The 14,735-nt window shown below is 35.5% G+C and overlaps 2 protein-coding genes across 2 annotated transcripts in view; one reads left to right on the top strand and one right to left on the bottom strand.

Moving 5' to 3' along the window:
* Positions 1 to 14,735, bottom strand: part of LOC138944695 (serine-rich adhesin for platelets) — a 126,918-nt gene that overhangs the window by 56,473 nt on the left and 55,710 nt on the right. The gene's annotated exons all lie outside the window — the stretch shown is intronic.
* Cpr97ea (cuticular protein 97Ea) lies at positions 5,632 to 8,804 on the top strand. Its single transcript, XM_070311572.1, has 2 exons — positions 5,632 to 5,696; positions 7,938 to 8,804. Exons 1-2 carry the CDS (start codon positions 5,679 to 5,681, stop codon positions 8,802 to 8,804), a joined length of 885 nt encoding a protein of 294 aa, XP_070167673.1. The 5' UTR covers positions 5,632 to 5,678.

The raw sequence follows: 14,735 nt of genomic DNA, 5'->3' as shown, positions 1-14,735 counted from the left end.
CGTCATTGAACGATTTACATCGGCCTTGTAATAATATCGAGTAATATATATATATATATATAACCGAATAATTTCTAATCGCAACGCAAGTACTTGACAATAAATTTCAGTTGCATGTGCCAAGTGCATATAGCGTCAACGGAGCTCCCTAGGTTCTCTTATCTAATAGTTGAAAACGCAGTTAACATTTTTTCCCCCGCGTACAAGGAACGCTGTCGGGCTATACTTGACACACCCATGAATTTTATCGTTATGCAACTCTTAAGGACACCCGTAGTCAGTCCTTTCGATTGTACGCTTAATAAAAATCTGCGTGCATCGTGACGAACCGAATTTTCCCCATCCGAGATACTTTATTATCTGTATCTTCTTGAAATTTTTCCCTTTCTTCAGCAACTTTAATTTTTTCAAAGTTGTTCATCGATTGTTAATCTGATTTTTTCATTCATCATAACAACATTTCGTCATTACAGGAAGATATATTTCGCATTTGTGTGTATGAAATTATAGAATTATAGAAGTTTTTAATTACAAAATTATAGAAACTTTTAATTACAACATTATTAATTATTGATGGAAGTGATGTCACAAAAATGTGCTCCGAAATAATATAATATTAATTAAAATATAAAAAACACACAAAAAAAACACTTTGTGATATATAAGATATATATGGTCATAAGATATAGATATATATATACACGATATATTTAATAAAATATATTATATAAATTGTATATTTTTGTCTCGAATTTTATTTCGATATATTATTCGATGAGAAAATAACTCCCTGTATCTCTCGTCAATTCTTGTAAGGATGTAACGGGAACTCTTGGCTCGTGCCACCGTCATATGTTTCAGCTTCTAGGATCTTAAACTGCACGTACGAGGATTACGCGTTGCGCATACCTGACACGTGGAGAGTGACGTGGACCACCGCCCAAGTCCACCTTTCACAATATAATCCGCGATCTACGCGATCTCGTTGTGCGATCAAGTGCCTGCTGTCCAATCGAGCACATACGTATGGAGAGAAAAGTTTGATACAGCTCCTTTTTCCTTCGGACTTCCACAAATCGATCAGAATCATATCGATTATTAAAATAAAACACTTGTAAGAATTAATTAAAACGCGATTAAAATAAAGATGCGCCCGGGTATAACATTAAAAAAAAGATTAAGTCAATTTGTTTATTGTTAAAATATTATAACTAATATTGCGTAATGTAGATAACATAATGCATTGCAAGTGCATATAGAGTTCATGTACATTCTGTAATAATATCTCAAAACGATAGTCTTTTGAAAAAAATATGCGAACACGATAGCAAGCACGCAAACATACCAAATGGTTTGTTGACTTTGATAACGACCAAGTTTTCATTCCCTTGTCTTTTATATGCATTTTATCGCGATGCGGCACGCGTGCATGTATTGTAGTATCCGCGTTCACTCTCGAGACATTCTGATGCAAGGCGTGGTGCGACGGTCCGGTGCGCCAGATGTCGGCATCAGAACTTGCTTTCCTTTATCGGGGTAATGGACACATACAGCTTTCCTCTTTTTGTGGTAACCATATAATTATAAAACGACTCGATTCGCTAAGCCCGTCGCGAAAAAGTCATCCGTATCTCTCATTAAAACATAATGTGACATTGCATTAAAATAACTTTCAGCGTTTTCAGCGTTTCGAATTTTTACATTCTATTTCTTTAATCGATCCATTAATCTGCTTGGGATATATCGTACGTTCGTGAATCCGTGAATACGTGAGAAAATAAATAGAGGAGAATATGTATATAAATATCCGCTTCTCCTCATACTTGCATCGTTGCTAATTATTCATGTAATTCACACACGCGACCTTAAATAAATTACGATCAATTACAATGAGCAAGAACGGTATCTTCATTTACGCTCGTTTCTCACGTTAAAAGATATATGCATAAAACTCGTAATGTACTTAATTAACATGGGCAACGATATGTTTTCTTTAGAGATTAGATCTCTTCTCATCTCAATTTTTCACACACACACATTAATATCTGTTATACTATTTTTAGTTTTTGACATTGAACAGCTTAATAATACTATATATTGATGGCATAATAAATTCTTACAACTTACAATCAATTTTACTTTTGAGAGATTTAATGATTTTTCTACATTACATAGTTTAATACGAAAGAATAATCGTCGATATTAATTTACGAATAATTTTCTGATATCATACTTTTAATCTTTCAATATTAAACTTACATCACAGAACATAAAATAAATGTAACGTGTTAAAATTACGTATAAAACGCAAGTAAGATGAATGCAGACTTATACGTAACAAATCCATATTGGTTTTTGTCTAAACATGCGCGCGTGCCCCGAGGATAGAGAATGACTCTTTTATGTTTTAGATAATCCAGACATTAATCACATCGTCTTTTTGTATAGCAACCATATTATCGAGTTTTTGCGGATCAGAATTCGAGCCGTGCGAGCGATGTGATCGAGTTGTCGTTAGGCGCGGGCAATTGCTTCTGACTGTTGCATAAAAATAGAAAGCATTGTAACATTAATCTCGGAGAAAACTGCTCGAGGAATAGAAAAATCAATAGAAAATTGCGTTTTGATATTCGGGGAAGAATTCTTACCAAACTTGATTAGGAGTAGAGTGCTAAATTCATATAAATGAAAAACGCACCATCTTAGATAATATTCTTGGATGCTCTTTGATCACGTGTATAATTAATTTGATCTAATATGATATACATTGGTAAATATCAGGACTGGTGACGTTACGACCGTTTTCGAAAATATTGACTTGAAAACGGTGAGATCCTCGGTTATCGTAGATAACTTCAATAGATCTCTTCCGTTCTTCGTAGAAAATTATAAAGTACTTTATGTTTATAGGAATAGAGAGATGTCATTTCTTGAATTAAAAAAATATGTACAACGAGATTTCTTCTGATCTTTCTTAAAATACTTGTATAATTACAAATTTAATATGTTTTTATATTTAAATATATTTTGTAGAGATCGTTATAAAAATATTTAAATGTACTAATTATTTTTATTAAGTTTCTGTGAAAAATATTCGATTAAAAATATCATGTGAAATTTTTTATCAATATTTTTGTGGTGCTAATATTTAGTAATACGTCACTGCTTCCTCAGTCAAAACGATCGGCATTAATTAATATCGTTTCAGTAAGTCAGTTAATCAATGAGTTAATTCAACGAGACTTTAGAAGCTAAAACATCGTATCGTTAATACAATCGAAGAGATTATATAATTTTGCCTAACTAAGACTAGTGATTACACTAATTGATTCATTATAGGATCAACGATTATATCTTTTTTTCGATGGTCATACAAAATTGACCGATCTTGAGCTTCCTTTCCTTTCACTGAGTGGCATTGGGGCACGCCGCAAGATAGATCTTTGGCGGAACGAAATTGTGAATGCAGGTCTAATGTGGGTCGTTCGCAAGCAATAATGGCCGATCTTAATTGCGAGTTACGCCCTGTGGAAGTCTTCGTTAAACTGCACCAACGTAATCGTCTTTAGAACCTTGAGGACATAATTGCGTTACGAACATGGGAAACAAGAAGCTTCCTTGCTCTCTTTTCTTTATTCTTTTCATTTGAACATATTTACTTTACAAATTTATACGTATTTTGCATATCTCATATATCGTCATATATCTATCCTTTGTATATTATATATAATATAAGTATTCTAATATTATAAAATATAAAAAAGAAACCATTTAGAAAATTATATCAAAAATATTATTGAATACAGCAGCGCTAACTCGTTTACATATTATAAGTATTAATTAACGCATAGAGCGATGAGAAAAATTAACGAAACAAGAAGTGGTTATATTGGTCAGCCAGCCGTCTAATGTGCCGATAGAAAGTTGCAAAACGTCTCCATCCGTCGAATAATTTCATAGGCGGAACCCAGGTGATCCGCATTGCGTTTCGCAAACTCGAGTGAAAACATTGCGAGTGATCGAACGGTCTGCAAAGGCCGTATTCCATTTTACCGAATCGTTATTCAACCTTGTATTCGGTCAGTTTCAAGGGGACGAATGGGAGTCACGCCGTTATATTTTGAGACCCAATGCCGTAACATCCGTTCTTGTAGACAGCGCGGAATTTAATGCAAAATCGGATAGTCAATTTTTTAATTTTCGGTCACAGCTATGCATACAATCAAATCAAGGCGGAGCGATATGTAATAATACTTTCTCTTTTTCGAGATACTACTTGAACAAGAACAAAAATGTGTGTCACGGGGCAGAATGTATTGTTAAGATTGATATTATGTAAACTCGATGCTTCAAATTGTGGTCAATTATACTTGATTTTTCAGTGAACAATCTCTTTTATAATTTATGCGCTCGCAGAAAGATTTCGAAAAGATGAAAAATACTTTCAATAACATAATCCATAAAAAAAACTTACGCTTCCTCATTAAATTTAATAATTGACAGTCAAGCATGAAGCTCATAAAACATCTCGATTGCCTTGATAAATAATAATTTTACCTCTCGAGAGTTCTCGACAAGCTTATTTATTAAGAGGTACCTACATTTGATTGTGGGTCGATAAAAAAGTTACAAGCTCTTAAATTAGAAAGTTATATTTATTCTATAACTAATAATTTTTATATTTATTCTATAACTAATAATTTTTTATCACTGTAATCTCCAATATTTAAGTTTCTAAAATAGGCAATACTTAATACAAGTTGCAGATTGATTTCGGATTTGTATAAACAAACATATGTATGCTCTCAAAACGGTTATACTAACGCGCGTGCGATACAGGAGTTGTAGAACCCGTCAAGTTAACGGTTCAAAACTGGATTTAAAATTGCTCCGAAAGATCAAACGACATAACGTTGATAAAATCGCTCGTTTTTTTTTTTTTTTTTATTCATTATACCACGGTTGAACGGCGAAACAGTAGCCAGCCAATAAAAACGGGGGTGCACTTGTCAAATTATTTGAAACGGTGCTTTTACCGTTTCTCTTTCGTGGCTCTAATCTGTGTCGCCAGTTTTACATAATATCTCACCTTAGAAACTCGGCACACAAGTTCCGTAAAACCGATTCAATTTTTCATCCGAGCGAGTTACATGATAATCGACTACCAATTTCTATGTATGATATATAAAATTTATTTATTCGCATTTATCGTAGAAAATTATTATCGGGCGAAGGAAATTTTTCGAAACTTATCATTCATATCGATTCTTAGAACCGTCCCGCGTTTTTAATCGTACAAAAAATAGCAAACAATATTCTTTTGTTTAATCGATGAACAACTTATAAGAATTAATGACGAAATTCTATTCGCATTGTCGATCCGTGGATCGGTCAACCGAGCGACAATTTTTCAAATTTCCGAGAAACCAGAACAAGCTGGTGGGGAATATTTAGGGGATATAAGGTGCTGTAACGAGACAAGGCGACCGTACATACGTACAGGAGCACAAATAGATAGTGAAAGTCCCCCGGAGCTAACAGGAGAACGGTGAGAGGGAGCGGGGGGAGACCCAGTAAGGTATATGAGGGCCTCAGTCCGAGCAATCGCCGGTACTCTAGCCTCGCTGCCTACTTACATTCACACACACTAACACTACCACCGACCGCGGGGAAACACGATGCACACCCTCGCGACGGTACGTATCTGAGTGCATCTCATAAACAATCACTGATGTCGTCATTACACTCTTCCTAGTTTTCGTAGTTGCCTATCGTGGATCTTTATCGGGCTATGAAAAAGCGTGAGCTTTGAACGTGAGCGCGGAATCGCGTGTGATGTGATCGTGACTGTGATCAGTGTATATCTATATTGTGAGCTCGACAAAACAGCTTGGAAAATTTACACGCGAGTTTTCTGAGAGAGGAATTTGCTCTGATTTTCAAATATCTTGTCTTATTATTCAGCGGATTTTTATATTTCTCGATTTCCCATTTTTTATGATTTTATAACAATTTTCATTTTTGACAAAAATGCTATAAATATATTAATTAATTTATAAAATGCTATGAATATTACTATTCATGTCACAGTTCATCGTAAAAATTTCTACAATTAAAGGCAATTTAAAAAAGAAATCGAGGCTCTCATATCGGAGAATGATGCTAATAACTTGCCGCAATTCCCTTCGAATTTTTACGCCAATTCATTAATATTTAATTTCATTTTTCCTTCTGTCATTTACGGCTCTAATAATCGAGATCGACATTAAATTCTCGGCAAAAAGCTAAACGTTCGCAACGTTAAACGCATAGACTTGATCGTATTGCGCAACTCTCGCGTGTGATCTCGTTTCCTACTTTCTTCTACGAGGAAAAATTTATTAAAGTTTCACCGATTATAACGCGCCAGCGCCGAGACGCGTTCATTTTTAATATTGTTCGCGGAAAAAGAATTATATAATTCGTTATTATGTTCGCGAACGTGGTCGCGTGCGATGGCCGGAGGGTAACGAGCAATTGTCGAGACCGGTTGCACCAGCATTGGTTAACCATGGCGAATTAACCGCATCTTTTTCATTCTCCTCATTGTTCTTCCTGCGGTAAAAAATACTACGCAATTTAAAATTTTTTTTTTCTCCCGCAAAAAATTATATAGAAAAGGAAAATGAAAAAGAAATTTCAGTTTCTAGTTTTCATGTATACTGTGTTGAATTTCCTAAGAGCGGAACATATAAATGGAGCATAGAGAGAATATATATAATAGAATAGCAAATTAATATCAAATTAGCAGTGCAATTATTTGCGCGTATATATATTTAGTATTATATAATTATACTATCTTTGGAAAAATAAAAATTTTCGTGCTGTGTAATAGGCTAATAACATAATACATAATTATGTAAGTATGAATAGTAGCACGGTATGAATAATGGCACGAGCATAAGCGAATAATCTTCGAAAGGCGGAGAATTAATTAATTTCTTTAATTAATCGGAGTTGCTTAATTGGATTCCAATCTTACCGCGGCATTTCACACTCATCCATTTAGAATTACAGGAAGCATATTATGCAGATCGAATGAATTAATTAATTGTTCCTGTTAATTTTAGAATCGGCACGCGTCTCGTAATCGCGCAAGGGAATAGATAGAGGACACGTATGAAAGGTGGCAATTAATAACTTGATTTATTGACATTTTGACATGCGCATTCATAGGGCGAGTTCCCGCGACTCGGGACCCGTTTGCTGTCGCAACAATGGAAGCGATCGCGGAATCCGGTACGGTCCATTCTCAATCGTGTCGCAAAGTGTGTGACGGTTAAGGTTCTTCAAATATATATCCGTCTTAAGTTCACACGTCAGCGCATGATGATATAACATTTTCATGAGATTAACGGTTCGCAACTTCGTGACACTACTTAAATACCTCGCGCTACGCGTCAAGAAATTCCCGTTTTATTTCGTGTTAAACCTTGACGTTTTTTTTTTTTTTTTTTTTTAATGTGTGCAAGTGACAGACATCGTTGCAATCACAATGACATATAAAAATCGATAAATTTAGCGACATTAAAGAGAAGTCGTGAAATTCGGTTATCGTTATCCTGAACTAATCGCTGCAACATTTGTATATAATTTTTTTTTAATTCTCTTACTTTAATTAAAAAGAAAAAAAAAATCTTTAAATTAAATTGAATTAAAAAATATTTTTTGTAATATGCACGATTTAATACAGTAATTATCAAATTTAATATAGAAAAGTTAAAGCTGCTGAAGCTAGGAGATAAAACTAGTTAAATATGCATTTAGCAAGTTACAAAGAAACATTAAAACATTGTTACCTTCTTGATGTGTTAACATTCATAGACACAATCTATATGCTTTAAATATAATATATCGCGAAAAGCACCACAAACACTAACAGCATTTCTATGTTTCAGGTAGCAACAGTGCTTGCCGCGCTGCTGGCGGTTTCGGCGCAACAGTACCAGCAAGCCGGCGGTAATTACGTCGACGATTATGCCCAGTATGACTCGCAACGACCGAGCCAGCCGACCCCGCGTAGTTACGCGACCAACGAGGCACCGGCCCGTCAATCGGCTGCACCAGCGAACCCGAAACCGACTCCGGTGGCGATCCTGAAGCAGATCAATCGCCACAATGAAGACGGTTCGTACACATACGGTTTTGAGGGAGCCGACGGTTCCTTCAAGATCGAGACCAAGCTGCCGACCGGTGACGTGAAGGGCAAGTACGGCTTCGTCGACGACACCGGCAAGGTCCGTATAGTCGAATACGGTGCGAATCAGTACGGCTTCCAGCCGGCCGGTGACGGTATCACCGTCGCTCCGCCGACCCTGTTCGACGAGACCACTAGCAAGGAGGCTCTCGACGCGCAGGCTTACGAGGAGTATCAGCAACGGCAACAGCAGCAGCAACAGGCGGCCGCGCGTCCGGCTTATCAACCACCACCGTCTCAATCGCACACTCAGGCCGTGTACGCTCCAGCGCAAGTAGCCCCGAGCAGACCGGCTCTACCTAAACCACCCATCTTCACCCCGGCTGCTGCCCAGGAACAGCAACAGTCTCAGCTGGTGCAACAGAATCCGGCTTACGATGAGCCTGCGCCGACCTCGCAGCTCTACAATCAGGGACCAGCGCAGTTCGCCCCGGCGCCGAATCAGGAACGCCGTGCCCAGCCGCAGGCCCGCAGCGGTAGCGGCATCCTGGACCAGCTTGCCAGGGACTACGCTTTGCCTCAGGGAGTGGCACCACCGCTGCACGACATCAGCTTCGGCTATTACTAGTCCTACTCTTTTCGTCTAACGAAGACAGAAGAGTCTGAGATCGATCGCGTTGCAAAAAAAAATTTCGAAAGCTATTTAAATTTTTTTTTTTTTTTTTGTAGATAAGATATCTACTTGATATTATATTTTAATGTTAATTTTATACAACTATTAAGAGCTAGAATTATTGCGACTGATTTCGGCCTCGTCTGTATCCCGGTTGCGTGTTGGTCTTGTATTTTATTCGTGAACGGGACGATGACTAATTAATCCATCAGTAATCACGTACGGCATAATCTGCTTCCTTCAAAGTCAGTGACAATGTGATTAATGATTGTCGCGAACATAGACAAGTCGAGAATTATTGTATTGATGTTTGAAATCGCGAGGCGAAAGCTAAGATTCCATCTCATTCATTGTACAATTTCTTATATTAATTATACAATATTTCCTATTCTATTTAATTAAGAATGAAGATGCATTAAAACAGAAATCATAGATCTCATCTATTTCACAATATAAATAGATCCGATAAATGATGTTAAAGATCATTTCGCTGATCAAATAAATTTTCGCTTTATCGCGCATTCTTTTTTTAAATTTTAAAAATCCAATAAAATGATAAAAATAAGTTTCTCAAAATATCATAAAACCCAAAGTACTGACTTTTTGAAGAAACATTAACGTTTAGATCTTCGACTTTTTACTTCAACGATCATGATTAATTGCTTTCATGGATCTATCAAGTTATATTATCGGGAAGTTTTTGATGTTATCTTTTTATAAATTATTATTACACATTTCACGAGTCATCAAAAAATTATTTGGATAAACACAGTTGTAACGAGAGAAGTTGTAAAAGTTTTACATTTTATGTAAATGGTGTAAATAAAAAAATTTCTCGTCTCCCCCTTTTCGGTGGGCATCCACGTTCGTTTCTACTCTAGAAAACGTTCGGCTCGACTTAAGAACTTACTAGTGAAGTACCGGTGCGTTAGAACTGCGTATTCACGACGGAGTTATGTAATTAGATTATTGTAAGGTAATTCGAGTGGAATAAAGTAAGGCCAATACTAAATTCCGTCATCTACTACCATATATGGAACGCGTAAAACTCCCGTACAATGTCGGTGTAATAAAATTTCCTGGTTTCACTTCTCCAATTATGCCTCTCGTTAAGCATAAAGGATTTCAATGTTCATATTTATTGGACGCATAAAAGAGTACACACTTCCGTTGCGTAGTAATTTATACTCAATCCTAAATTATCGTCCTTCGCATATTGTGAGAACACGGTAAAAAATTGAGTTCGAATTTGAAAGACAACAAATCACAGTACAGAATTCGATTGCATCGTTATTTTATCTAAGAAATACATGAAACTTCGACACTCGTGATAACTTCTTTTAGCTTATAACTCGCTTATATCTCAAGATTTATAATATTTTAAAGTTTCTATATGAAAAATTATTTGTTTTACACAACTAATTTTATTTCAAAATGATAATGCATCCATTATCAGATATCTTGTGTGCAATTCTATAAATATTTTAGTTTTGAAAATATTCTCGAGATAAGGTTTCTTTTATCATAGATATTTTTTTTAAATTCTGTCGCAAAAATTTTTTTTATTTTTCAATACTCTTGTATCCATAATTTTAAAACGCCTGATGCAATGACGACCAAAGTCACATTGTTGCAGAAACGACTGGATGCGGTTGCGATTTTATCTTTTCCCTCTTCGACTTCCATAAAGATTGCGAAATATCGCGAGCAGAGACCAGTCGGATTTCTCACAGGATAAATTCTCGCGTCGCGCAGAATCTGGCCTTTATCTCTTCTTCTGCTTTTGGATTACCAAAATTACACGTTCCCACGCCCTGTTTACCGCATACGAATGGGGTTTCTCGTAATTTCACCACAATGGCGATTTGGCAAATATTTCTAGAAACATTCGTCATTTCTAGAAATATCTATCTACTACCGAGACTTGTATTGCACTTAACAAAGGGGAGTTCTACTTTCATTCTGAGAAAGTCTCAAGGTGAGCAAGGCGGCGTTATACTTTTCTATCTTCAACAACCGATTCAACGCAAAAATTCAACGCGCGTATGCTAAGTGAATTATATTCTAAATTCTCGATAAAATACGATCTTGCTGATTCCGCAATTTCTACATGTTTTTAACTTCCGATATCTTTCGTAACGAGTAACCAGAAATAAGCTTACGCAAAGCAGACAGGATAGATATTTTCCCCATCTATTTATTATAATTAATATGAGTCTACTATAATTATTTATTGCTATATATAATTAATTTATTTTAAAATTTATGCTTTTGCATAATCTATAATTGTTTCATATTTGTAATTTCTGCAGCATATCTTCTTGTAGTTTTTTTTTTATTCAAAAATACAATAATCTTATTCTTGTTTGCATTATTTATGCCGTTGTATTGCACATTTCAAGGGCCGCGTTCTAAAGCGCATAATAAATACCTTCTTTCTCTCTCCCATCACGTACCGCGATTTGCAAGGTGAAGACTCGCATACTCGTGCACTCGCCTGTCAACGAAGGTCATCTTTCGTATATTAATACGAAATGTAATCATAAGAGTAAGATCGTTTTCGCGATTACAGGACAAATTGCAATGACAACCTGGCATTGCGCCAAATGATCGTATAAATGCAACAACCTATCGAAGATGCAACGTTTGCATAACAGTATATATATATATTGATACATCGCCAGTAGTAAAGTATACCTGTTGACACTCATTCCTTAGAAAGCTGAAACATGTGTCGAGATAATGCCTATTACATGACCTTAATTATTTAATTGAAATCATTATTATTCTTATTGAATTGCAAAGTCTCGACTAGTAATAATGATTCGATAATGAAGTATATGGTTGTCGTAAGATTTGTAAAATCAAACGAGATTAAAAGCGCAACTCGTAACGGGCCGTTGACACTTGTCAGCCAGGCGAGTCACGCAAAACGTTCCATCGGATTTCAACATTAGACGACAGACTGGCAGGCTTCACCTACCTAGCTCGATTGAATTTATGCTCTCCGTAGGAGTTGCACGAAATCTACGATAATGCAAGCGTTGATGCAAGCGATCGTGACTCTCGATCGAGACACGGTGAAAATTTGGGAAAGAAATAATTAAAACGTTCCTATTGTAATTTTACACAATTTGTAAGACGCAGTTTACTTATATATATCTACCTGATCTTCTTTTATTAATCTTAGGAACTTTCTAAATTTATTTATTATATTTCTATATTTATTTTCTGTTCAGTGTGTGTGTGTGTGTGTGTGTGTGAGTTTTTATATATATTATTTAAAGCTATCATTAATAAATGTATGTTGTTCAAATAACTTGGCTAGTTGATCGCGAAGAAACATTGCGTAATTCATGACGATAATTAATAACGACGAATTCCACGTAAATGCGTAACAGAGTATGATAGTATCCGTTGAATAAATTTTTGCGCAATACCAGGAATAAAACTGATTAAATTACAAAGTTTGCACGCGAGTTAGGGAGAGGGTAGCAAAGATATGTAATGCCAGTATAAAGACCGATCTGTATAGTGCGAGTGTGAAAATAGCCACGTGAAAATAACTTTCCCCTTCGAAAGTTTTAAGACGGTCAGTTGAGCGCCGCGAAATCTGCTCGCGATCACGTCAGGAAGTGCGGCAGCATTGATAATGTGAATTATGTATGTATAGACACGTAATCATGATATCTATCACGCGATATATACATATATGTATAACATTCTGTTGATAATTACGAATTATTGGAAATTATTTTCTCTCTCTCTTTTTTTTTTTTTTTTTTGATGATAAAGATTCTCCCTCGAGTTTTTTTCTCACTCATATTCGAAAACTTCAGTTTTTGTATTTATTAACTATATTGCAGCTTACTCTGAAATATATATCTTAAATCACACGTGAAGATTGTAAGACATTATAAAAAATTGGAAAACTTTTATTTGTATAATTTAAAAAAATGTCACAACATAGACGTAATTATTAATTATTAATAGTAACGATTATTTAGTAAAATGAAGAGATCTGTCTTAGTTGCTATAATAACGTAAATGCGTCCACTAATTATACAAGCTTTACTCATTACTACATAGAATAACTTTCATTTCAGTCAAATAACATTATATACGGGTAGGTCGAGTCAATGCTAGAGACGATCAGCTGAGCGTGCGGCAGAAAATACCGCAGCATTGATAATGAACCGAGAGTCTAGGCACGTGCCACTGCTCGTGCGCTCCGATCCTCGCGAGGAGATGAATCGATGCCCCAAGAAGTAATAACATCGTGTGCCGGCGGCGCCACACAAACACACAACCCATTCGCCTCGTCTTTCCATTGATGATACCGAGAGCGAACTCCAATACGCCTCAATCCTATTTAATGAAAGCGACTTCTTGCGATTTCTTGCAAGAAACCGGCTTCGCGATATTGGCATAAATTGCGCGACGAAATAATCATGCTCCGTTGCTGCACAACTTTATTTACAACTAAAAAGTTTTACGAGAATCTCGCAAAATTTTGAAAACTAGTTGAACGACATGAAAGCTCACAATTCTCGCGCGATTGAAATATCTAATTTTATTTTATACTCACGAGGAAATATAATTAAAAATGCGACGCAGTTGCATTTTATTATTATTGTTTGTAGAAATTTTTTGATTCAAAGTTTACTTTAAAATTGATGGTATTTATTGACGGACAATCAACGATATTTGCCGTTTTTCTTCTTCGACAAGCTGACAGATGTGAAATCGATGATTGTATCGATTACGTTCTAACAATAAGTACTTTTCCGTCCATGATACACGAGCGAAAGTGCTCACTTCTACGCTTTATTATTAGAGATGGTGCGAATGGTTCGCAACTACTGTAAGAAAATAGGAGCATCAATTACCCTGTGATTCTCCCAAATTAATATACATCATTCTCCCGAGACGTTAGCCACTCCACATGATCTCGCCGTCACTTTCTTCTCGCCAGTATGCGCGTTATATCGTATTTATGATCCAGTAGATTAGCAATTTACAAGCCCGTTCCCGCTGACATCATTACTGCCAGTATTCGCTATGCTATAAAATCAACGATATCGTTATTAGAGAACTGCATCGTTTCTAATTCTATTCAATCTCAACAATATCCTCTTTTGTGATATATGAAAATATCCAATGATTATTTTTTAGGAGAAAAAAATAAAATATTGTTAGCTCGTATCATTACAAATTAACAAATTTTATAAGCAAATATTATTATACAATATTTTAATTACTAAATGTTTTAATATATATCATTTATTCATTTAATTATACGTAATTATTATTAACGCCCTCGTTTTTTACGCGCGAAATATCAAGATAACATTTTTAATTATGTGCATGACATTGTGATTATTATCACTGAGCATACTGCATCTTAATTGCTATTAAGATATACAATGTAATTATGTCTAAGTATTTGTTAGAGCCTAATTCTACAAAGCGCTGAAAAGAAGGTATTAAATGACTTTCATAGATCAGTCTGTACGAATGTATCTCGAATATATCTGTTTATAGGTGTACAAATTTTTCTCACGACCCTGCTCGATCTAGTCTATCGCTCGATCTAAACTTTTGTACCAATCCGCCGTGCGCACTCACACAATACATGTTACTTGCACGCACTTATAATTAGGCAATGTGGAATTGCGAGCTTTGAATTGATAACGATTTCGTTGTTAGATATGAGTATTAAAAAGTTAAATATTACTATCAATGAAACTCCGATAGAAAGAACAAATGCACCGCCTTCGTTACATAATAATATGACTTTTAATCCTTCATAATCCTAAATAGATCGTTTCACATAAATTTCATACGGCTAATTTTGAGTACATTATAAATACATCACGAGATATT

The sequence above is a fragment of the Polyergus mexicanus genome, unplaced genomic scaffold (assembly GCF_030449975.1).
Source record: "Polyergus mexicanus isolate NDT 795.1 unplaced genomic scaffold, iyPolMexi1.0 SCAF_2, whole genome shotgun sequence".
NCBI classification, from domain to species: Eukaryota; Metazoa; Arthropoda; class Insecta; order Hymenoptera; family Formicidae; genus Polyergus; species Polyergus mexicanus.
The sequence above is the reverse complement of the archived record's forward strand: the minus strand, read 5'-3'. Positions and strand labels throughout refer to the sequence as shown.